At 54.6% G+C, this 23,177-nt stretch overlaps 1 protein-coding gene across 1 annotated transcript in view; it reads right to left on the reverse strand.

The window, feature by feature from the left end:
* Gpc1 (glypican 1) overlaps positions 1-18,108 on the reverse strand; it is a 28,811-nt gene extending 10,703 nt beyond the window's left edge. Inside the window, exon 1 of the mRNA XM_050126018.1 lies at positions 17,699-18,108. Coding sequence (XP_049981975.1) covers positions 17,699-17,864 — 166 coding nt within the window. The 5' untranslated portion in view covers positions 17,865-18,108. The remainder of the gene's footprint in view (positions 1-17,698) is intronic.
* Positions 18,109-23,177: the final 5,069 nt, after the last annotated feature.

Consider the following 23,177-nt stretch of genomic DNA (forward strand, 5'->3'; position numbering starts at 1 on the left):
ACCCGGGGCAGTGTAGGAACACACAAGAGGACAGATAGCTCTCAACACCACAGCTGCCACAGCCAAGGGAGACAGACGCACAGGCTACCCTCCCCTAGCCGGTGCTGGCTCCTAGAACAAGCTTTTCTGTTGACTGATAGGGCAGGAAAAGTAAACCAGACCCCTGTGCTCCTGGCTTCTTTCTAGCTCCGGAGGCTGAGGGTCTCTCTCTCTGGTGGCAGAAAAGCAACAAGGAGCAAATGGCTCAGCTTTCTGAGGGACTACCCGCCTCCGAGGCAGGATCCAGGGGGCCTTCACTATCGCTTGCTTCTGTTCCCCAACAAACCTGGACCTGGCTAGTCCCTGAGGAGGGCATTTCAACCCCATCTCTGAAGTTGGAAAAGCATCAAGTACAACCCTTTGCCTTCACTTCCAATTCTCCCACCTTCCTGGATGCCACTAGGACCCCCACACCCCTGCCTCAATTTCACCCAAATGACAACATCACCAAGAAGATCCTCCATCACGCAGGGGGACCCCCTAACTGGGGGTCATCGGCTGCTGGTACTTCTATAAGCTCGGTAGGAGAGGGCATCTCCGGGCAGGCAAGGGCTCCTGCCAGCTAGCTGCCTCTCCAGCATCAGGAGATGCCCAGGCGAACAAAGCCTGGGCAGGCGACACCTGCAGCTCCCACCTCTGCCTCCTCCATAACAGAGATGGTTCTGAGCAGCTGGAGCTGGCAAGCAGGTTCTGCAGATGCCGGCGCTGGTGCTGGCGGCGCAGTGAGGAGGGGGCGCTGCTGCAGTGGGTGCGGCTAGTGCGCGTAGTGCTGAGCGTTGCGGCAGGCAGAGGGGCACTTGGAGGGGGGCTGTGGCAAGCAGGAGATGGAGGGAGAGAGGGCGATGTGATTGGCGGGGAAGGGGTTTGCCGCAGTGGGCGAGGCAGATATGGGAGGAGGAAGAAGGGGTGTGCTAAGGCTGCAGGGAGGGTGGGTTCAGCAGAGGAAGGGGGGCTTGCTGCAGGAAGGGGGCTGCGGCAGCCCGTGGGGGTGCAGAGGGAGGAATGGGCTAGGGAGGGGTAGCCAGGATGGTGCAAGTCAACTTCAGGGAGATGGGGATGGGACGAAGGTGAGGAGTTGGAGAGACGTGAATGGAAATTGGGGCTGGTGACAGAGGAAGGAGACGAGACATAGATAGGCTGTAGTGGAGCTGAAGATGAGAGGTGAAAGCATGGGGGAGGAGGAGGCAAATGGGAATGGTGATGGAGATGGCGGCTAGCAGACTCAGCCTGGCACCAATTTAGCAGGTACCCTCCTGGCCTTAAGACCCCCTTCCTGGTTGGCTGCTCCAGCGGTGTCCCCAGCTATGGACGCACTCCGGATGGCAAGAGCGATTCCGAGTGCCAGTGCAGGGGCCTGGCAAATGCAGAGCAGCGGGACTCAGCAGGAAAAGCCAGGATGAGGCCGAGGCGCCTGCCTGCGCGGTGGACTCTGCAGCCCAGGGCACCAGGGCAGTGGCAGTCTTCACTGGCGCACAGCTGAAGGCGGCTCCCTGGGACGCGCCTCCTCCCTCAGCCTTCACTGGCAAGTCAGCGCCGCCCCTGTCTCCCTGGAAACAGTAGGCGTTTGCGCCCCCCCCCCCCCCCCCCCCCCCCCCCTCTCCCCCCCCCCCCCGCAATCCCTGGATGTGTGTGTGTGTGTGTGTGTGTGTGTGTGTGTGTGTGTGTGTTACTCCACCGTTAGTTCTGTGGGGCATTCAGTTGTCTCTGTTAGGGAACTTCCCACTGGTTTGTCAATGGTTTGTTCCCCCCCCCCCCCCCCCCCCCGCTTGTTTGCGGTGATGCCCCGCATTTCCGAGGACTCACGGATCAGGCCTCTTCTGCTAGCTCCAGGCCAGGGGTGTGAGAGTGGGATGCAGCAGCGGGTGTTCTGACTCATTGGCCTCAGCAGGGCAGATACTCATGGAAAACTAGGGCTAGTTAGCAAGGGAGGTCCAGGGATGGTCAGATTTCTCCCCTGGAATGTGATAGCTGGCTGCATTGAAGAGGTCCCTCTCTAGCAGAACGCCAGATCTCCTCTGCTCTCTGAACAAAGGTCAAATCTCCCAGTCCTTCCTAATCTCCCCATTAGGCCCTGTCCCCTTCCTGGAGGCTTCTCTCACTCTAACCAGCCAACTTAGCCCCAAATTCCTCCCAGGCTACTCTGTCTATGGCCCTGGCCCTCCTGGGACAAGGGCAGCTTGCTCACTCTGTTGATCATCTCCCTTTTCCAGCTTTTGATTCCAGTTGGGGAAAGCCACCTACTCACACTTCCACCCTGAAATGTATAGATCCCTCCAACCTTCCTAGTCTCACTGCTGGGGGTGCAGGAATCTGCTGGGTGAGCAGCTGTTTGATCAAGGGGATAGAAAGGGGTTCTATCCCGAAACCCTAATGGCTGCCCCCTAAGCTACCTACTCCCTGCTAGGGCAACCCAACCAGTGAATGCCAGGTAGGAGATGTCTCAGCAGGGCCAAAGGTCCCAAGAGGGCCAAAGATCTTGCCCCAGTATTCATGGCTCATGTTATGCTCTTGAAAGACACTGGAGATGAGGAAGACCCCGTGTTTATGCCTACCAAGACCACGATCTTGTGACCTGGCTGTAGGGTGGAGCCCACTCAGAGCTTGAGGTGCTTCTTCACCAAGTCAGCAAACCTCAGTCCCGCCTTCTGGTTCACAGTCAATCCCCACGTGGTGCAGAGTGGGGAATTCAGGCAGGATACATGTGAAAGGGATGGGTCATGCCTGTGGTCCTGGGCTCTACACAGTTTTCTCATCAAGCTGACCCACCAGTCCACTTCCGGGCCACAGGACAACTGAGGAGGCCTACAAGACAGACTGGCCCTGCTTCAGATGTGTCTACATGGAATAAAGGGACAGAAAGCAAGCTCCTCCTCAGGGCTGTAAATACCAGACTGGTAGAGTTGACAAAGACATGCCACAATCCAGCCAGGATGGAGCCCAGGGCAAAAGCATGGTAGTCTTAGAAATCCAGTCCATTCTCATCATTGTGGGACATGGTAGTATGAGGGCAGACATGGTGCTAGAGAAGGAGCTGAGAGTCCTACATCTTGCAGGTAACAGGAGGTGGTCTGAGAAACTAGGAGTGACTTGAGCATATGAGACCTCAAAGCATGTCTCCACAGTGATACACTTCCTCCAACAAAGTCACACCTCCTAATAGTGCCCCTCCCTTTGGGGGCTATTTTCTTTCAAACCCCCACAGGGAGGAGTTCCCATCCATAAAGGCTCTTATTCCTAGTACCTGATCAACGTCACATAAACAAGGGGTCAGGGTTAGAATCACTTCTATCTACACAATTTGTCTACCACTGGTGTGGTGGTGTACACATAGCTAAATCAACACACCCAAGGTCAGTGGCTGGGAATGGCTATATGAGGGGTGTTGAGTGCAGTGTTGGCCTCCCTGGATTCCCATCCCAGGGGTATTCCTGGGTGGAAGGCAAAGACTGCAGCAGAAGTCAATGTGCTCTGCGAAGAGGCAGCTTCCCTAGGCTGTGCTGCCCACAAGGCACCTCTGTTTGTTCAACAAGGGCATGAATGTGGCTTCCAGTTGTGGTCCCACCCTGCCCTGCAAACACAATCAGAGTAGAGTAAAGGGAACTAGGATGTCAGTTACATTTTATTTTTTATTTTAAAGATTTATTTATTTTGTTTACAGTGTTCTGTCTGCATGTATACCTGCAGGCCAAAAGAAGGCACCAGATCTCATTACAGATGGTTGTGAGCCACCATGCGGTTGCTGGGAATTGAACTCAGGACCTCTGGAAGAACAATCACTGCTCTTAACCTCTGAGCCATCTCTCCAGCCCTACATTTTATTTTTTTACATGCATTTATAAGTGTGTGTGTTTGTGTGTGTGAGAACAGGTGCCATGTGTGGTCAGAGGATAACTTGCATGAATTGGTTCCCTCCTTCCACTATGTGGGTTCTGTGGATCAAGCTCAAGTCTTCAGGTTTGGTAGCAAGCACCCTTTACTTCTGAGCCATCTCACCCACCCACCAGTTATACAGGAATCTCAATACACAATGCATTCATTTTTAATATAAAAATTGACTCAAAAGAATTCAGTTTTGTGTGTGTGTGTGTGTGTGTGTGTGTGTGTGTGTCTGTGTCAAACAGACACAGCAGTCACAGAGCCAAAAGGTAAAAGCATGTCTGAATGGATAAAACAATTATAAAATGGAATACTGTTCTGTTTCAAGAAGGGAACTCTGACATATAAGATGGATATCATGCTCAATGAAAGCAGCCGAGTGAGGTCCCAGGGGCTGTCAAAATCACAAGAGACAAAGTGAAACTGCATGTCAGAGCAGGGGAGAGGAGTGGAGAGTGTGTGACTTTCAAATTAACACAATCTAGAATCATCTGGAAAGAGGGCCTTAGTGAGGTATTATTTAGATCATGTTCTCCTGTGGGCATGTCTATGGGATCCAGTCCACTGTGGGCAGCATCATCCCCTAGGCTGAGCCCTGACCTGAGTAAGAGTGCAGTAAGCTGACAGCAAACACGCTGTCAGCACAGCTGCATTTGCTTCTCTCTGCTCTTTTCTGTGAATGTGATGTGTACAGATGTGTGATGTTTTCATAATCATGGATTATATCCTGGAAATGTTAAGTCAGACAAACCCTCTCCTTACCCAAGTTGCTTTTGCTAAGGTGTTTTTTTTACCCATAGCGATGAAATAAAACTTGAACAGGGGATTAGTGTTTAATTGGGACAGAGGTTCAGTTGGTCGGTAATGATGGGAAGCCAGGCACTATCCACCCAGTGGAGTGGTCTGCCTTTTCATTGCTGTGTCGTGCAGTCCTTTGCGGGGTGTTATTGGTTAGTTTTTTGTCAACTTGACACAAGCTAGAGTCATCAGAGAAGAGGATGCCTCAACTGAGAAAAAGATCCAGCTGTAAAACATTTTCTTAATCAGTGATCAATGGGGGAGGGCCCATTGTGGGTAGAGCCACACCCAGGCTGCTGGTCCTGGGTACTATAATAAGAAAGTAGGCTGGGCAAGCCACTGGTGAGCAAACTAGGAAGCAGCATCCCTTCATGACCTCTGCATCAGCTCCTGACTCTAGGTCCCTGCCCTGTTTGAGTTCCTGTCCTGACTTCAGATGATGAGCAGGGATATAAAAATGTCAGCAGAATAAACCCTTTCCTCTCCAAGTTGCTTTTTGGTCATGGTGTTTCACTGCAGCAACAGAACCCTAGGACATGAGGTGTGGCCTAACTGAAGTCCACTGTCCCTGGTTGACATCCAACCAGAGGGGATGACTGAGGTCCCCAACAGTGAAATGATTTACCCACAGCAGACCCCAGGGCCTAATGCTGTGCTTTCCCTTGGCCAGGCTCGGCTGGTATGAGAGACCTCTGGGACCTCATGCAGCCTAGCACAGTTTTAGGGATACAGATGAACTCTTACCTGCAAAACCCAGGGCAAAATCGGCCTTGCCTGAAGCTAGATGTGGCCAGTGCACTGGTCGGCACAGCTCCTGTCTGGTCCTGACCAATCTTTGTGAGGCCTCAGGATGTTAGCAAGTGCCTGTAAGGCCCCGATTGGGAGGGCCACCTATCTTGCTACTGGTGACAGTCTCACAAGTCACTCCAGAAAGGTCCCTCCCAGGCCCACAACAATCTCTTCTGGGACTCTTATGCAGCAAAGTCTTGTCTTTGTCATTTGCATAGTCCCTACTCTTCAAAGGCCAGACTCCATCTGGGCTCTAGGATCATGGGATCACTCTGCCTCCTCAACTCACTTCTCAGGGATGTCCACACAGCTATCTTTTGAGCTGGTGTCTTGGCCCCACCTTGTCTATGCCCAGGCTCTTGTCAGTGATTGCTGGCAGGCAAAGGGACACAGGGATCCAGTGACACTGCACTGCAGGGGTGGAGCTCAGGACAGGCAGCTTGGCTCCCTGGAGGTAGATAGATGAAGGGAGGAGTCAGCGCTTCCCCAAGGGAGCATCAAGGCTGTGTCAGGGCCATGGGATCGGCTATAGAGAGGCCCTCCCTGCTGGCTGCTACCTGCACAGGCCTAACAAGAAGCTGCTGGTCCCTTGACACGTTCCTGTTCCCTCCTACCTTTCCTGGGACCGATGTTCCCAGGGGCCCCTCCTTGGCTTCCTTCCTAAAAGTCAGCTTCTACTTGCTGGCCTGCCATCCACGCAGCCCTGTCCCCTCTGCTGCTGTGTTCTGGGGACACTGTTCTCTTTGTAATTCCTGGATTCCATGACAGGACCAGTGAGAAGCAGCTGAGTGGCTGACATGGTTTCAGGAAGGAGCACTGTGAGATGCTGGCTAGGATCTCTCCCCTGCATCCAGGACCTCCCTGTCCCATGGCTCCTTAGCCTCCCTAGATGCTGGCCCCCCTCTCTCTATTGAGGTTCCCTCACTCATAGCCTGTCTGGAGAAAACAGTACTCGGGAGCAATGGGCCTCCCTGTTCTCCAGGAGGACACACATAGAGGTACAACAGTCAGCCCAGCCAGTGAGCACAGAGATAGCGCTTGAGCAGGGTAGACTAGCTAGATCCAACGGACCAGGACTGGATTCTTTGTGGGTGTGTCAGTGCATTGATAATAGCCACCGAACAGGTCACTGTCCTTAAGAAGTGGTTCTTGGCCGAGGGTGTGGTTTTCTCCAATAGGCCAGCCAAACATTCCTTTAGAGCCCAGTGTTACTGTGCCATGGCACACAACAGAAAAAGCCCAAGAGCAACCACCCACACGCCTTCCTCTCTCCATTCTGCATGGCTCAGATGCCACTACACTGACCCCAGACTGGCCACTCTGCCAAACAGAAGCTCTGGAGGTCCAGCTACAGAACTTGGCTGCATCCTGACACCCAGAATGGACAGTGTCTTCCGGGGCAGCTCAGGGAGTTCTACTCTAGGGAGGAGGTACAGGCTAAGGCACCCCACACTGGGTTCACAGAGCTGACTTCCAGTCTTGCCCTGCTTTAGAGACAGGCATTACACTCTCAGCCACTGCTATAACCACTACCTACCCTTGTGTTGGTTAGCATATCATTAGAAGATAAACTTCTGGGTATGTCTAGGGCTTAGAATCATCTAGAAGATAAACTTCTGGGTATGTCTAGATTGTGTTGAAGTGGAAGAAGACCCACCTGATATATGGGCAGTACCATCTCTTGGGCTGTGGTCTTAAACTGAATAAAAAAAGGGGAGAGAGGGTTGGGGATGTGATTCAGTGTAGAACCCGTAGCTAGCGTACACAAGTTGTGGGTCCAATCCCGTCCTGGATGGTTTTATGTCAATTTGGCATAAGATAAGAGTCATTTGGGAAAAGGGGACCTCAGTTGAGGTTCATTCATTCTTATTCAATTAGTGATTGATGAGGAGGGTCTAGATCATTGGAGGTGGTGCCATCCCTGAGCTATAAGAAAGCAGACCAAGTAAGCCCTGAGGAGCAAGCCAGGAAGCAGAACCCCTCCATGACCTCAGCATCAGCTCCTGCCTCCAGGTTCCTGCCCTGTTTGAGTTCTAGTCCTGACTTGTCTCTGCAAGAGTATGATCAGTGGTTTGTAAGCCAGAACAAACTTTCTTTTTCCTAACTTGTTTATGGTTACAGTGTTTAATCAAAGCAACAAGACAGATTGCCGGTGTTACAAGAAAACAAAACAAGACAATAACAACAAATGGAGAAAACAAGCCGAGTACCAGCATTTGCGATCTGCTTCTTGACTGTGGATATACTGTGAGCAGCTGCCTCAAGCTCCCTCCACTGTCATCGTCCCAGTCCTGATGGGCTGCACCCCTGAACTGTAAGCCAAAATACATTCTTTCTTTCCTTAAATTGGCTTGTCCAGCATTTTGTTACAGCAGCAACAAAGTAGCTAATATACCCCTCTCACCTTATCCAGTCCTACTCCTGTGTCTAGACCTTTCTTTGTGGCTCCACATCCAGGAAAACCCAGAGTGGTCACCAGTGGCAGGCTCTTGCCAAGAGTTTCAGCCACACTGTAACAATGTACTTAGCTTCTTCCAATCCCTTCTACATGGCTTCTCTCTGGTTCTCTCAATAGCAGGCTAGACGTTGCTATTCCGATGATGATCTTGGCTATAAATCCTGGTAACGTTTGTAGCAAACAGAGGCTTGCTCTTCAGGTAAATGCCAAGCTCTAAGTGCCCAGCCAAAGGCAAGAGTTCCACAGACTGACACAGAAGGCTGGGACCGCCACATGCTGACTGGACAAGTGGCCAGAGCTTCTTAAGCTACTTTGATGATATGTCAGGAGAAACCCAGAGCTGCACAGAGCCCCGGGCCTGTCCTGTGCAGTCTAGGGTTGGGTCACTCAGGCAGGTGTGTGGCTGTCAGCCTTGACGATGACATTCTGATGCCCTAATTTCCCAGCACCCCCTCCACCCTGGTACAGGCGACAGAACTCAGGGCCTTGCATGTGCTAGACCAGAGAGCTCCATCACCGAGCCACATCTGTAGTCCTCCCTGTACTTATTATTGTTGTGTGTGTATCATGTGCCCATGTAATATGTATGTGTGGGGCGTGTGTCATGGTGCTCCATGTGAAGGTCAGAGGATGACTCTGTGCAGCCAGTCTCTCCTTTCACTTTTACATGGGATCAGCCAGGTCTTTAGGCTTGTGCAGCAACTGCTGTAGCCTGCTGAGCCATCACGGTGGTCTCCCTGCACCCTAGAGCCAGGCACTTTCATGCTTTTAAATGATCTGAGTAACAGTTGGTCATGGCTCAAACAAGGCCATGCTTAGAGGGGGAAACTGACATCTGCTTGCCTTTGCTGACCCTATCAGCTGCACAGCCTGAGGATGCTTTGTCTGCCGCCATGATTCAGTACCAAGAAGAGCAGCCAGCACACAGTAGGTGCTCCAGCAGCAACCTGCGATTTCAGAAGGCCTTGCGAACCCCCCGAACCTCATCCCTGTCCAGTCTGGTCCTCATACTCATTTCTCAGCCCAGCTCTCACAGTGGCAGGCTCTCCTGGTCACGGATTAGCCCTGCCTCTGCCACTCAGCTGGACTTGGGCTCCGTTCTGGACCCGGTGCCACCTGGTGGAGGCTGTCAACTCTTCAGGACTGAGTTCAGTTTTGAAGCATAAAATGAGAGGGCTTTGGAGGCCATTTGGAGCTTCTTTCTGACGCAAGGAGTCTGTTAGCCTCAAAACTCAGTGAGCATTTATCAGAAAGTTACAGAACGTAGTGGTGCACCGTTCCCCACGAACACACTGTGTTGTGAGACCTGGAGGCTGGTCTAATGCCCCCTGGAATTTCCACTTATGGCGGTGCCACATTCCCAGCTATCTGCTAGGAAAGTATATGAACATGAGAATACTGGTAGTTTCTATACTGGCCAGGCCCCAGGTCCTACTGTTCCTAAGAATGACATGCTGCAGCCTGGTTGGGGGGCAGTCTTCTTACCCACATTCCTGAGCTCTGAGTTCCATTCGTATTCCTGTAAGGTCCCCTGGCTTGCACTACTCTGCCCTGCCTATTTGTCACCCTTCCGGATTCAACTCCATTTCCTCTCTCCCTCCAAAGTTCCCCTGACTGTGGCGGGCCTACAGCTCCCACTCAAGTGCTTCTCCCGGGGCTGCTGATGTTTACGGAAGACGCGAACTCCTGGGGGAACCCGCTAAAAACGGCACCCACTAACTGCTAGGTACAGTGCACTGCCAAAGTTCCATGCAGTTGATCTGGTTAGGAATATCAACTCACTCACGGAGTAGTGTGCCCAGAGGATCTAACTTATGGCCACTGGCCCAGAGCCCTATGTGCATACATACTGGATGAGATGTGCCAACCTGGAGTCCTAAGATAGCAGGATGTGCAGAGTCCTGGGTGCTGATCCAACGAGAGTAGGGGAGAGGCAGAGGTTAGAAATGGCACACTAGTAGGAATTTTGGTACCTTAGTGAGATTTACAGTGAATTACTAAGAGCTTCATCCTTTTAGATGTCTGTGTGGTCCAGTGTGTCCCGAGCTCCATGACAACTGCAGACGTGTAAACGCCTGAGCCAACCCTGGCAGCAAGTGGCATCAGCTTTTTCCCCAGAGACTGGCAGATGGTCACAGCTGGGTGGGATGTATTCCCTGAAGCCCCCAGAGCCTCTGGTGGGCACTTGTGGCCAACATGCTTGAGGAAACACTCAGATGTCATGATAGTTCACCATGCGGATGGTCTCAGAGGACCACAGAGAGCCACAGACAATGAAGATGCCCCAGACACCAGGAAGGATGGACACTTACAAATCATAGCCTGGGATGTGATCCACAGCTGTCCTTGGTGGTTAAAGTTACTTCTGAAGGTGTTTCCGAGGCTATCGTGAGCCAGGACAGGGCAGCTTATGGGGAGTTGGGCCAGCTAGTCAAGGCCTAATCAGCACTCTCTGGTCTCACATTTGTTGGTGTTGCGACTCAAAAGCACCGTCCTCACTATAGGCCGGTGGGTGTGGCTGAGGCTCAGGTCTACAATGCTGTAGTCTGGCCATCACTGGATTTGACAGGACCTGGAAGCCCCAGCTAAATTTATCACCAGAACTTAAACATGTTGAGTCAGGGACTGAAGGGAAAATAACCTCGTGCCTTCCAGCCTGGCCAGCTTTCCACTGTCCCTCTGAAGGAGGCAGGCAGGCTTGGCTCAGGCATCTGTGGCCAGTGAAGGGCCAGCTCTGACCTTAAGAGATCTACTTGGGTGTGGCCAGCTGAGGATGGGCCGAGCTTGTGTGTCTGTCCTCTCAGGCAGCTAGCCAAGACGATGTGTCCTCACATGGCTCCTGAGACCCACACCCTTGGAACCTGATCCTCCCAGTGCTGGCTTAGGATGCTGTAGTCCTCTTGTACCTGAGGGAGACTTAGGCTTGAGAACCAGATCCCCGTCATATAATCTCACCCTTGCAGCTTGGACACTATGTTTAGCACCTCTGAGATGGGCCCGCTTGAAGGTCTCCTGTGCTTCATTCCCAGTTAAGTGTCCAGGTTAGCACCATCAGCTTGTATACACACACACACACACACACACACACACACACACACACACACACACGCAGGCACTTGCTAAGTCTGGGCTGGGACAGTGACACTCAGAATGGGAGCTGGTTGGTTATGCAGAAAACTCCAGTGAGGCTCTGCCCTGTGCTCCATATCTGGAACTCAGTTTCCCATGTGCATGCTCATCAGGCTCAGTCCATCAGGAGCTTGGGAGCATTCATCCCCTAGGCATCTTGCAGGGGCTTTTTTCTGAGCCACCTAAACACAGGCCCTTGCATTGGCCAGGAGCCAACTGAGTTTGCTTCATCCACCTGGAGTGCCCGCAAGAAGACACAACAGGCTGACCGTCTGGCATTGGCTGCTAGGTCCATTCCACTGAGGGCTTGCGCTCTGTCTCTTCCTCTCTGCCATGGTCCTGGCTTCCCCTGGGGGGGGGAGGTTGGGCAGATGGCCAGGGAGCAAAGATTGACGGAGCCCCCAGGGGCTGCCCTGTCACCTGGCCAAGTCCTCAGAATCTAGGGAGCCTTCTGCACAAATGAGCAGCAGCCTGTTTGGCTGGCCCTCGCCCCAGGGGAGGTGGCCCGCTTGGCATGCTGTGGGGCTCTCCACCAAAGCCAGCCTGTCCTGACCCGTGCTCCTCTGCTGTCCTCTGAGAAGATGCTCAAGGGTTGCGTCTCCCATTTGAGTCTTCTGCTCACAGGTGGCCTGTCTGAGGTACACGGACTGCCAGCCAGCTAGGGTCTTCAGGCCACAACTTCATTACCCATACACCCAGGGTCTGTGACATTCCACAGAGATGCGTCACTGGGTTAGCAGTTACAGCTCTGGCCACTGAGAGAGCACTGCCAGACCTAGACTATCAGAGAACCCCGGCCTGCCACCTGACATGGAAGGCAGGCCCTTCAGGAAGGCAGGGGCAGCCGTGGTGAGAGGATGCTCTGTTGAGAAGGCTCCAGGTAGGCAGGGCGAGGAGCTGAGGAGAGGTATGGCGCTGAGACAGAGAGCCCAGGATTTCTGCAGCCAGACAGGAATGCCCAAGTGCCGAGAATGAGATACCGCTATCATGGTGTCATTCCTTGCTGAACTGGGTCCCCCAAACTTGTATGTGGGAAGTATGACTCCCCCACCCAAACTCAAGAAGGGAATTTTATTTGGGTACAAGGTCACTGTAGATATTAACAACTAAGAGCATATGAGTGTTCTGTGCCCTAACTCAAGACGACTGGCGTTCTTATAGGAAGGAGTTTAGAGATAGACATATGGGAGAAGCTATGTGAAGATGAAGGTATGGTTTGTAAGCCAGGGGCACCAGCATATGCCAGGATGCTGGGAGAGGCTGGGCTCCTATTTTCCCACAGATGCAGAAAGGTAAGACCCTGCCCGGTGCCTGGGGCTCTGGCTCCCAGTATCCCCAACCTCGAGGCAACAAAATAAGTGTCTGCAGGTACATCTGTTTGTTGTGCTTTGGGACTGCGGCTCTGGGAATGGAAATGCTGAAAATTTCCAGGGCTGGTCCTTGGCTTGGCACTCAGGGAGAACGTAGAGGTATCCACCACATGAACGGGCCTACAACCTGCTCGGGCGAGATTTCAAGCAGGAACGTACGTCCCTGCAGACAACAGTGGCAGAAGTGCCCCTAGGTGGGCACAGGAGGGACTGGCCTAGAGGGTAGTGGACGTGTGCCAGAGGAATGAGCAGGCAGCGGGTGATAACGCTGAAGGCATAGGCAGAGGAGGTGGTGAGGCTGGTTGGTGTCTAAGGGGGTCATCAATGGGTAGCACTAGGCTCCTTTCACACTCCAGATTTTCCCTGACGTAGGTGATGATGATGGAGAAGAACTAAGAGGTCCAGGCACCCTCAGCTCACCCCTGGTCGCCCTGCGCTCTCACCTGCAACAGCAGCCTCTTCGTGGGGTAAGGGCATAGGTAGAGTTAAGCCCAAGGGAGGGAGGACCATATCAACCCAACCTAGGGAACAGTGCCTCAACACTCCCACACAGGAGACTTCAAGTAGCACAGGTGCCCGCCCAGGCCTCTCAAATGCTACCAGGGAAGGCTGCCGGCAGGACATCAGTGAGGCACTTGGGCTTGGGGTAGAGGCATCAACTTGCGGGTCACTAAAGTTGAAGAGCATCCTGCACCAGATGACTGGGTCCATAGCCAGGTTAGGTCAGGACTGGAGAGAGACTCTAACTTGGGGGCGGGGCTCAGTCTAGCTTTTGACATAGGAAAGACCCCCAAACCACTCTGGATCCAGCCTGAAGAGGACAGTCTGGCTGAAGGAAGAGTCCACCTTTCCCTACCCATCTCTTACTCCCCAGACGACAGCTATATTACTGGAACCATGGTGTAAGAGAAGCTGTGTTCATACGGTGACTAAACCTACTTGCTTCTAAAGCTCAGCCCTGCTGCTGGGCATGCATGCCAGTATATCCTTAATGCTTTGAGGGTGGGCTGGGGGTTCCAGCGTCAGGGCAGACCTGTCACTAGAGGCTTGCACTAGCAGTAGCCCAGGGCCACTATCATTGGTAGACTCACTTGCCATATTCCTTGGCTTGCCCTGTGTCCAGGGCATCTGTCTTTCTGCTATTATTTTGGGACTTGGTCCTGTTGCCCCAACTGGGAGACTTCCCTCTCTCAGTTGTTGACAATCGGGGGGAAGGGAGGTTTGTCCTTGGCTGACAAGAAGCACAGCCAGGGTACCTCTGTGCATACTCTGGGGCCTCCTGTGTCACATGCCTGGGAAGCTGCTCTGGTCATTTAAAAGAATTCCTAGACCCTAAGAAGGAGCTAAAGGCAGAGAATCCGAGTACAGAAAGCATATGAGAGGTCCACCAGGCTTGCATCGCGAAATTCTACTCCAGGTCTCTCGAGCATGGGACTCCCAGAACACAGAGCCCAGGCAGAGGAGGTCTGCTCCGGTTTTTCTGAGGTATAGCTGCCAGTAGACTTTGGGATCAGCCAGGCAGCGCCCTAAGAAAGTAATGTGGCCTCTCTGGCCTGGATGTCCCGTTCTTTCCAGTGGTTCACATGGACCCACTCATGAAGTGTTCATGAAACGGCCATGAAAATACATCTGTGGAGCCTAGCTCACAATGAGCACTCTGAGCCGATGGACGCCCTCACCTGCGCAGTGTGTGCTGACTCTACAGAGACCCTGGAGACCAGGAGACGGTGTTTCCATGGAGAAGCAGGACGGCCTGTCCAGTGTGGGAGCCTCGGCACTACAGCAAGGACCCAGGCCATTGCATCACGCACACGGCCCTGCTGGATCATGGCTCCCCTGGGCACACAGAAGCCCGGCCGCGGTGCTGGGGATGATGAAAGCCAAGCTCCTAGCAGCATATTCGGGGATGTGGACCACTTTGGGGTTCGTGCTGAGCCGCAAAGGGGGGTGTCCCTCCCTGGGCAGAATAGGGCACACAGAAACTTCTGGTCCAGAGTGGGGAGTGTACCAGTGACTTCTTAGTCACAGACCTCAAGTGAGGGAGAGATTCTGTTGGGTTCCAGAGAAAGCCAGACAACTCCTAAGAGGTGGAAAGGGTCATCAGATACAAGGACCTCAAATTCTCAGCTGCTGCTGTACAGAGCCCACGCAGAGAACTAAGTGTTGTTGGGTGTTTAGAGGATACCCAGTGTGTATCGGGTGTGAGGTGCCCACTCCTGCTGGCAGGAAGGCAAGCAGGCACACTGTGATTTTGGGGCATAGGAAAAGCTTGGCAGTTCTGCTGATGCCCAACTCCCACTTCTGCCCAGACTGGAGACCTTAAGGAAGGCCATGCGTGCTCTGCTGTGGCCTTCTCTGTATGCCCGTGCCGCAGTTCAGCATGGAGAAGCATTTGTCTGTCTGTGGTTGTTCACTGAGAATCTACTTGTGGCCAGTGGCCTGGATGGGCTTTGTGGTGACAACAGAGACCAGGTAAGGGTGGTCCCTGACCCTAGAAGCCAAGGTGGATGCCCTGGTATAATACTAACCCTAAGGGGCACACTTGGTAATACTCATGCCCCAGAACGGTCCTGCCAGCCAAGAGATTCTTGCTTGACCACGGCTGTGACTCGGCAATGGGCTCCTGGCAACTTCATCCAGACCTCGCTCCCCTGCAGGGCCCTGGCATAGAGGGAGGACACCACCATAGTGGCTGTCTCCTCTGGCTGCATCTCATCCATGGAATGGGACAGCTGTCATCGCTGCTCCCTGGCCAGGCCACCCAGAAAACTAAACAGTTCCTTAACTGGGGACCATTCCCTCTGATAGGGTGCTGTTTGATAAGAGTGAAATCTCCTGTTATCCACTGCTATTTCTGGTCCCGAAAACAGGGGCAGGAAAGGACACCCATGCGCCCAGGGACTACTCTTCCTCTCCTCTCCTAACTACCCACTGACCCCAGTAGAACCTCAGCAGGTATCTATCTCCTGGGGGATTACCATGCTCCTTAGAGGAGCATGCTCTTTGGAAGTCTAGACTGGGGACTGCAGGAAAGGGCTCACAGAGGATTTAGAGCTCTGGGGAGGACTGTGCCACCAGGGGCCACCAGAGGGCGCCTGGTCCCTGGCGTCCAGGTCTGGTGGTACAGAACCAGACAGGGCCCTGAGCTTGGCTGCCCCTTGGGCTCCCGCTATCCTGAAGGCCACCCTGCTTCTCTCAGTCCATGTGCTAATACTCACTCCAGGGCCCTGGGGCTTGTGGGTACTCCCTCTCCCATTCTGTGGGTTGTGAGGTACGGCCCATGGGGTCCCAGGGAAGTGTGGCACCAGTTTGAAGGAGCATCATTAGGGATGATGGAAGAACACAGTCCCCAGCCTTGCATGTCAATAAGTGGGGTGACCCTCAACAAACACTGGGCCCCAACTGGCACGACTGCTGTAATTCTGCAGGGTAACCGTACACGCTAGTTGGATGGCCAGCACCCACAGTGGAGACAGACATCAACACATTTTGCTTGTTTTGAGTTCCTAATCCCCACATTCCCCAACCCCAGGGTAGTAAGACCCAGACTCTCTGGAAGGGCCATACCTCTGCCTCTTTATTTTGCCCTCTCAGTGCCCTGTCACTGCCCACACTGCCAGTCCCTGTCTACAAGGGCACAGTAGCTGGGGTTAGGTACATGCTCTAGAAGGTCCTCAAGAAGGCATTAAGATGGGTGGGCCTGGCCATGCCATGGGGAACTGTAGGCTGGAAGGTGTCAGACTGCTGTGTGTGAGGAGTTGGTGGCTGGCAGGGATCAGAGATAGGCAGGGATGCCCTGGTAAAAGTTCCTATTTATGTGTGTTTGGAGGAGGGGAGAAAGTGAGCTGGGCGTCAACGAAATTATACTAGCACCTTTTGCTGCCAGGCACCCAGGTGGACAGTGCCCAGAGAAGTGCAGGAGGTGTGGCCTTGACATGGCAGGGCTGTCTGCAGAGAGAGGCATAGAAAGGCCTGCACTGGGGGTGTTTGAGGGCGAGATAGCCAAGAGACTCAGGCCAAGCAAGGTATCGGTGGGTTCTGTCTCTCCCCAGGGCCTGGCTCTAAGTTACTACCACTCCCAAGCAAGGTAAGGCCACAGGCTACCCTCTCTGATTGACACTCCGATTTTCCTCGTTCAGAATGCCTATGGTACCACTTGAGTTTGGCCGCTAGCCTTTAAGCCCCTTCAGTTTCAAAAGAACCCTACAGCAGGATTTCCCTGCTCATCAAAGTCCCGATGTTGCACCCATCCCGGGAAGCTCCACACACATTTAAGGGTGAAGCCTGGGGCTGGGGAGGTCCTTAGGACACTGCATCGGGCGCTCCAAGCTCATAAAGATTCGGTTCCCAGAGCTCCTGAGGCAGCAGGGAAGAGAAGGGAAGGGAAGGGAGGGGAAGAGCTGCTCTCAGCAGCTGCAGGGCCGAGGCCGCCGCCAGGAGGGCCGCTCTTCTTACAAAGAGATGACAAGGCCCCTGGGCGGGATCCAAGACGCCGACCACCTGCAGCTGGGCTCCCAGCTCCAGGCGGCCCCAAGTACCCGGCCCGACCACGAGTGCGCTAGGGCCGGGGCGCTGGCGGGCACAAGTTCCTGGGTAGGAATCACAGCGAGCCCTGGGGTCGCCTGAAGCCCACAGTGGGCTCACATTTCCTTGGAATTCAGGCTTGAAAGATAGGATCTCCTCCCAGAAATTCCACTTAGGCTGCTCCTGCTGTGGACCCGCGGGAATTCCTAAGTAGAATCTGGACGCCTCTGGGAGAGGTCCGCATAGAGAAGTTCCTAGCCGGCTACCACCGGGAGCTGTGCCCCGACAGACCGCCCCACAGTTACGGCTTGCTCCACCACAAGGGCGGCAGGCACGCTGCCCCCGGAGCTGGGATTGTCGCCCCGCCGGCACACTGGGCCAAGCCAGGGGCTGAAGACGCCCAGCTCCAACCCTGACCCGAAGAGAGTGCACCGCGCTGGGGTCCACTCGTCCCTAGCCGGGCCAGAACAGCGCTACGGGGAAGGGGCTCCAGCGCGTAGCGACTGGGAACTGGGAAGCAACAGAGCGGATCGGAGCTCAAGAGGCGAGGGCCGCGGGGTTCAGAGCAGCAGAGGCGCAAGAGGCCACTCCAAGTCTGGGTGGCGGGTTCTGGCGCCCGGGGCTAGCTGCAGCGCACGGGTCCAGGGGCCCAGAGTAGATCTCCTCCTGAGTGTTGGGGTCCGGAGCCCCAAGACGCCACCGCGCCCTTACTCACCCGAGATCTCTGCCTGGGGCACGTCGCTCAAGCTAAAGCCCTTGGCCCCGTAGATCTGGCGGACTTCACTGCAGCTCCGGCTCTTGCTGGCGGGGTCCCCGCGGGCGCAGACGACCAGCGCGGCGATCGCGCACAGCAGCCACCAGCCTCGGGCCCGGAGCTCCATGGCGGGGGGCCCGGGACTCCCTGGCCGTCCGCGCGCGCCTCCCTTGCTCCCAGCCGGCTCTGCTCAGCCCAGTCTGCGAAGGGCAGAGCCAAGGTCCCGGCGCGCGCGGCGGCTCGTGGTCCAGAGGCGGCGGCGGCGGCTGCCGAGGAGGCGGAGACAACAAAAGCCGGCAGCGACTGCGGCGCGGGGCGCGAGGCGCGAGGTCCAGCCGCTCAGTCGGGCCGCCCAGAGCGCGGCGAGCGAACGCGCAGCCCCGGCTCGGCGCCTCCCCCGCCGCCCGCCCGGCCCCACGGCGGCCGCGGAGAGGGGCAGGGAGGGGCGGGGAGCGCGGGCGGGAAGAGGGGAGCGCCCGGGCGGGGCGGGGCGGGGCGGGGCGCGGCTGGGGGCACGATCGGGGCGCACCGGGCGCTCCTTCGCTCTAGGGAGGGGTGGCATGCAGGCCCTTCCAGTCCATGCGATGCGCTCGGTTGATTGGTGGGAACGGGAGCGGGGGGGTTGCCGGTAACGCAAAACTGAGTCCGGGGTCCCCAAAGGTGCCCCCCCAAGCCCAACACTAAGGGCGGAGGCACCACCTGTGGGGGCGGGGGCGCGGCGGGGGGGGACCGCTGAGGCAGGGCTTCCCTCGCCGGACGTGACATCACGTCCTCCTAAGGCCAATCAGGGGCTTCCCCGCCCCTTGCCGAATTCAGCACCCCTTTGCTCCTCTCCATCCTTCACTGTCCGTGGCTTTCTCTCTCATCGCTTCCACCTCTCTGTCCTGGTCCCTTGCTTCCTTGCCTACCTGCACCCCCACAACAACGCCTACCTCCCTACGCCCTTTCTGGCCGCTCCGGCACTGCTCCAGTTCTCATCTGACATGTTTTGGAGGAGGGTGAGGGGGCTGAACGCGGGAAACTGGCCAAAAAAACTAGCCTTCACCAGCTCAGATGACTTAATTGTTGCAGATTGTCAGCGGGTGTTTCGGTCTGCTCTTCGTGACTCCTTGGGTGCTCGGGCGACAAAAGCAACGGGGCAGAGGCAGGTCTGTGGGCTTGGATGCAGGGTGGCAGGTGACCTCTGGAATGAGGAGTGGAGTGAGGAGACTATGTAGGGCAATTCAACCCCAGACATATTGTGGTGAACTGTCAGCTGCTGAGTAGAGCTTCAGGGATGACGGGGGAGGATGGGAGGGTACCTGGCATCCCACCTGGGGGCTGCTGGTTCTGGGTTCAGAGTTTTTTTGCTGGGCTGCTGCTGGTGGCACTGTTCCTCCCTCTCTCCCCTCTCCCCTGTGGGTAAAGGGCCCAGAGGACGTCATAACTGAGGTCAGACTATGAACCCAGAGACCTAATCTGAGAATGGGAAGAAAGCAAATGAAGTGGCTCACTTGGTTAAGAGTTGTAACATAACCCCTATGTGACAAAAGAGTGCGGGCGCTTGGATTCACCTGCGCCAGTACCTATGCGTTTTGTGACAACACCCCTAAACACCCATGCCTCAAAATGTCCCTTCCATCAGGGTTCCTAGACTGTTGGTCTGTCGATTTCAGGAGACTGGGTTTCCTGCCCTAACTCCTACTGAAGTTACCCCATCATCTATGCATATAGTCGTTGCTTGAGAGCAGCAATGGAGACCTAGTCCAAGAGAGCAGATCTCCTCCCACCCCTGCACTGGAACACCTCTCCTGTCTCACCGACCCCTGCACACCGCATGCCAAGGCCTGCTTGGGTCCCCTACCACCTTTAATAGGCCACTTGTATCTGACCCAGGCTCCTTCTTGCTTTATGTGGTCTCCATGTGGTCTGGCCTTCCACCACATGCCTGCGGATGAAGGGGTAGCCTCCTTGGTGGGCCTGGGAATTGGCTCAGGATTAAACCTGGCTGAGGCTCAATACAGGCCCCTGGGTGACCTGTCGCCGGTCACCATTGCATGTGATCCTGACTCAGCTGGTGCCCTGTATTGGGTGACCCCTCTCTTCTAGGGACATCCTTATCATTCTACCTGCAAAAGTGTAGTATAGCACCTTCCCTCAGCTTGCAGTACTGACAGCCAAGACCTTTCTCCAGAGGGATGCTCCTCCCTGAGGAAGCCAGAGGGCAGCATGTAAGGGCTGGCAGGTCCCCAGCAGCCTCCCTCCCTTGCAGGGTAGGGTACCTGGAATGGCAGTGGCCTTGTTGCTCCCAGGGAGGGGCCCTTGGTTGTGTATGCCACACCAAAGTTAAGCTTCTATTCCTACTTTTGCTGATCAGGACACTTGACTAAAACGTGGCAGGAAGCTACCTACTTAGGTGGTGTCTGAGATAACTCACTTGTCACAGCCTTGGATAAAAGGAAACAGACCTGGTACCCAATGGGACCCACTACTTACCAGCTGCTTTAGTAGACCCAACCCACAGCATAGCATCCTTCTCCTCTGGGGGTGGCAGAAGTTCTTACCATGATATTTGGGGTATACAGAATGTGCAGGAAGCAAGCTGCCCCATTGGGTGCTGTCTTCAGAGTTCACAGAGGTCCTCCATCCTTTCTGGGAGATTCTGGGAGGGTCTGTTAGCTTCTCAGCCCATTTCCAGGACAGAGTTTAAGCCAAGGGGCAGGGAGGGACATAGGCAATCTAGCCTTCTTAGCTTTAGGTAGTCAGGACCTGTCAGAGCCTTGGTGATTAAAAAAAAAAAAGGAGGCTGAGCAGGGAGTGGTTGTCCGGGCACCAGGAGTTGACGGGACTTCATGGCAGAGGGGGCTCTGCTGAAGCTGCCCAGCTTCCATCAAAGTGACAAGGCCTTGGGAGGAACACAGAAGATGCTGCCTGCTCCTGCCCTGCCCAATGCCTCTTCTGTTCAGCTGTCCTCACCCATGCAGCCTCCTTCTTTGATGCCCCGCAACCTTCCAAGGAGGAGTGGTTACAATTTAGAGTAACGGTTGCTGGGAAAACTCTTGCATCCTAAAGCAGTGGCCTCTGGAACCTCATTATTTCTGAAATGAGAGCTGCACACACCAGACCCTGCCTTACTTGCCCCTGGGCTCCTGGCTGCAGAGATGCAGTTACATATACCACAACACAGGCAACGACTTAGCTGTCCCTTAGCTAGGCCATGGTATAGCTTGGCAAAAGTACCCTTAGGGCATTGCATGCCAAATACAGGTTTTCTCTTGGTCGGAGCTACCTCCTGTGGCAGTTGGGAATGGGGTTACAGTGAGATTTTGGAAGGTTGGGTGCTGAGGCCACTATATACCTTGGGTCCTTGCCTGCCCAAAGTATGGTATGGATGTGAGACAGAAAGCAGAAATGAAAGGGTGGGAAGCAAATTAAAAGGGGGAAACTGCATTCCTCCAAGCCGGATGAAGCCAGGACCTGTATTTCTATTGTCACAGAGCGTGGAGCTGAGGAGAGAGGAGCAACAGAGTCCTTGTTCCCAAGCTCCTGGCTTCCATGAGAGTCCTGAAGGGATCTGGGGGCGGGAGTATTGAGCGGGACATCGGGACTAATTGGCGGTCTGCTGGTTCCTAGCAGGCCTACTGGCCTCCACATTTTCCCTGTGATTTGGCACTGCCTCCCGCAGTTGGTTGAACCAACATGTTTCATCTTCTCTTTGGCTTTGTGTTCTGTTGAAATAGGAGTGGTGGCAGGGCTGCGTCCCCGGCACCCGGCCGCCCGCATGGCTAGCTTATGCCCCGAAATAATTACACGGAAACTGTATTCTTTCAAACACTGCCTGGCCCGGCTAGTTCTAGCTTCTTATTGGCTAGCTCTTGCATATTGTTCTAACCCATTTCTAATATTCTGTGTAGCCCACGAGCTGGCTTACCAGGGAGGATCTTAACCTGTGTCTGTCTGGAGCGGGAGAATCATGGCGACTCCTCAACTAAGCTTCTTTTTCCCAGCATCCTGTTCTGTTTTCTCTGCCTACCTAAGGGTTGGCCTATCAAATGGGCCTAGGCAGTTTCTTTATTAATAAGAAATCACTCCCACATCAGTGTTCTTCTTTCAGTGGCTACAAAAGCAACTTCCAAAGACACAGCAGTCAAAGCCACCATCTGTTAACAGGTGCAAAGTGGAGCCAGCAGGCAGCAGGGGTAGAGGCATGAACTGGGAGCAGGTGACGGGTGATGGCACTTTGACCTCTTAGGAGGTGGTACAGTACCTGGAGAATATGGAAAACCTAGGGGGCCCACATCTCTGTAGGGACCCCACCCTGGGTAACAGGGTGGGGAAAGTAACAGATGCGGTCAGGGGTCTGGTGAGAGAATTGTGGCCTCCAGGAGCGACTGGAAGCATGGTGCAGCTCAGGAGATCCAGACAGCCACCTCCCTAGACATATTTCGGCCATTGGCATCAGAGTCCCTGCCAGAAGGAAGCAGGAACCTGAGTGGATCTGCAGAGCTAGGAGAGATGCCCCGCCCCCCCTCACCTTTTGCTGCCCAGAGCACTGCAATGCTCCTGTTTCTTCTCTCCTTGTCTGGGGGAAGTTACTGCACTAGGTCGAGATGACATCTGGGGTTTCACACAGGGCTCAGACCAAGAGAGATCACCCCTATGTGGGTTCTAGGACGTAGGGTGCTGTTTCCCCTTTACTCAGACACTAAATAAGTCCTTACAAAGTCCTCCCAGTCCTGGATCACGTGGCTGGTACAGAGGTACTAAACCTCAAGTCTGAGATCCAGAGCTGTTCTTGCTTCTAGGACTTGGGGGCTGCAGGGGTGGGCACAGGGTGCTGGCTGGAGACAGTACTGGCACAGTCTGCTCAAGGGTGGTCCTACCTGTGCTCACCCCTGCCAGCCCCAAACCCCTGCCTGCGGGCACTCCACATCAAGGCAGCACGTTGGCAGCCGTTCGGCTCTGCTGAATCCCAGGTCCCTTTGATCAGCCGGAAGTCTGGGCATGTCTCCGTATTCAGGCCAGCTGAAAGGAGGCCTGCTCAGAAGAGGTTGGGCCACCCATACGGGATGCAGCTAGGCCCCTGCAGAAGCCCACTTTTGTCTCCGTCTGAGTGCCCAAGCAGGAGATGGGCCAAGATACTCAGCTCTGGGCTCCACTGTCTTTGGAGCTCTTTTCCTGCCTTGCTGCCCTGACTCTGGGCCAGGACACTGAGGAGAGAGGCAACTTGGGCATGAGTACTCAGCCAGGTCTGATGTGCTTAGACAAAGCTCTCCATATGACTGATAGGTTCAGAGAGACTGGTGTGCTGATGATCTCAAGGCCCTGGACAGCAGGAACTGGGCTGTCCTCCGGGACTCACCTGCTACCCTTTGACTTTTGTGTGACATCTGCCTGCCTGCCCTGAAACTCTTCTACTTAGACAGCTACCAGCTTCTGGTCTGTTCTGCATTCCATGCAG

Source organism: Alexandromys fortis, unplaced genomic scaffold (genome assembly GCF_014885135.2).
Source record: "Alexandromys fortis isolate MF-2015 unplaced genomic scaffold, M_Fortis_MF-2015_v1.1 scaffold_254, whole genome shotgun sequence".
Classification (NCBI taxonomy): domain Eukaryota; kingdom Metazoa; phylum Chordata; class Mammalia; order Rodentia; family Cricetidae; genus Alexandromys; species Alexandromys fortis.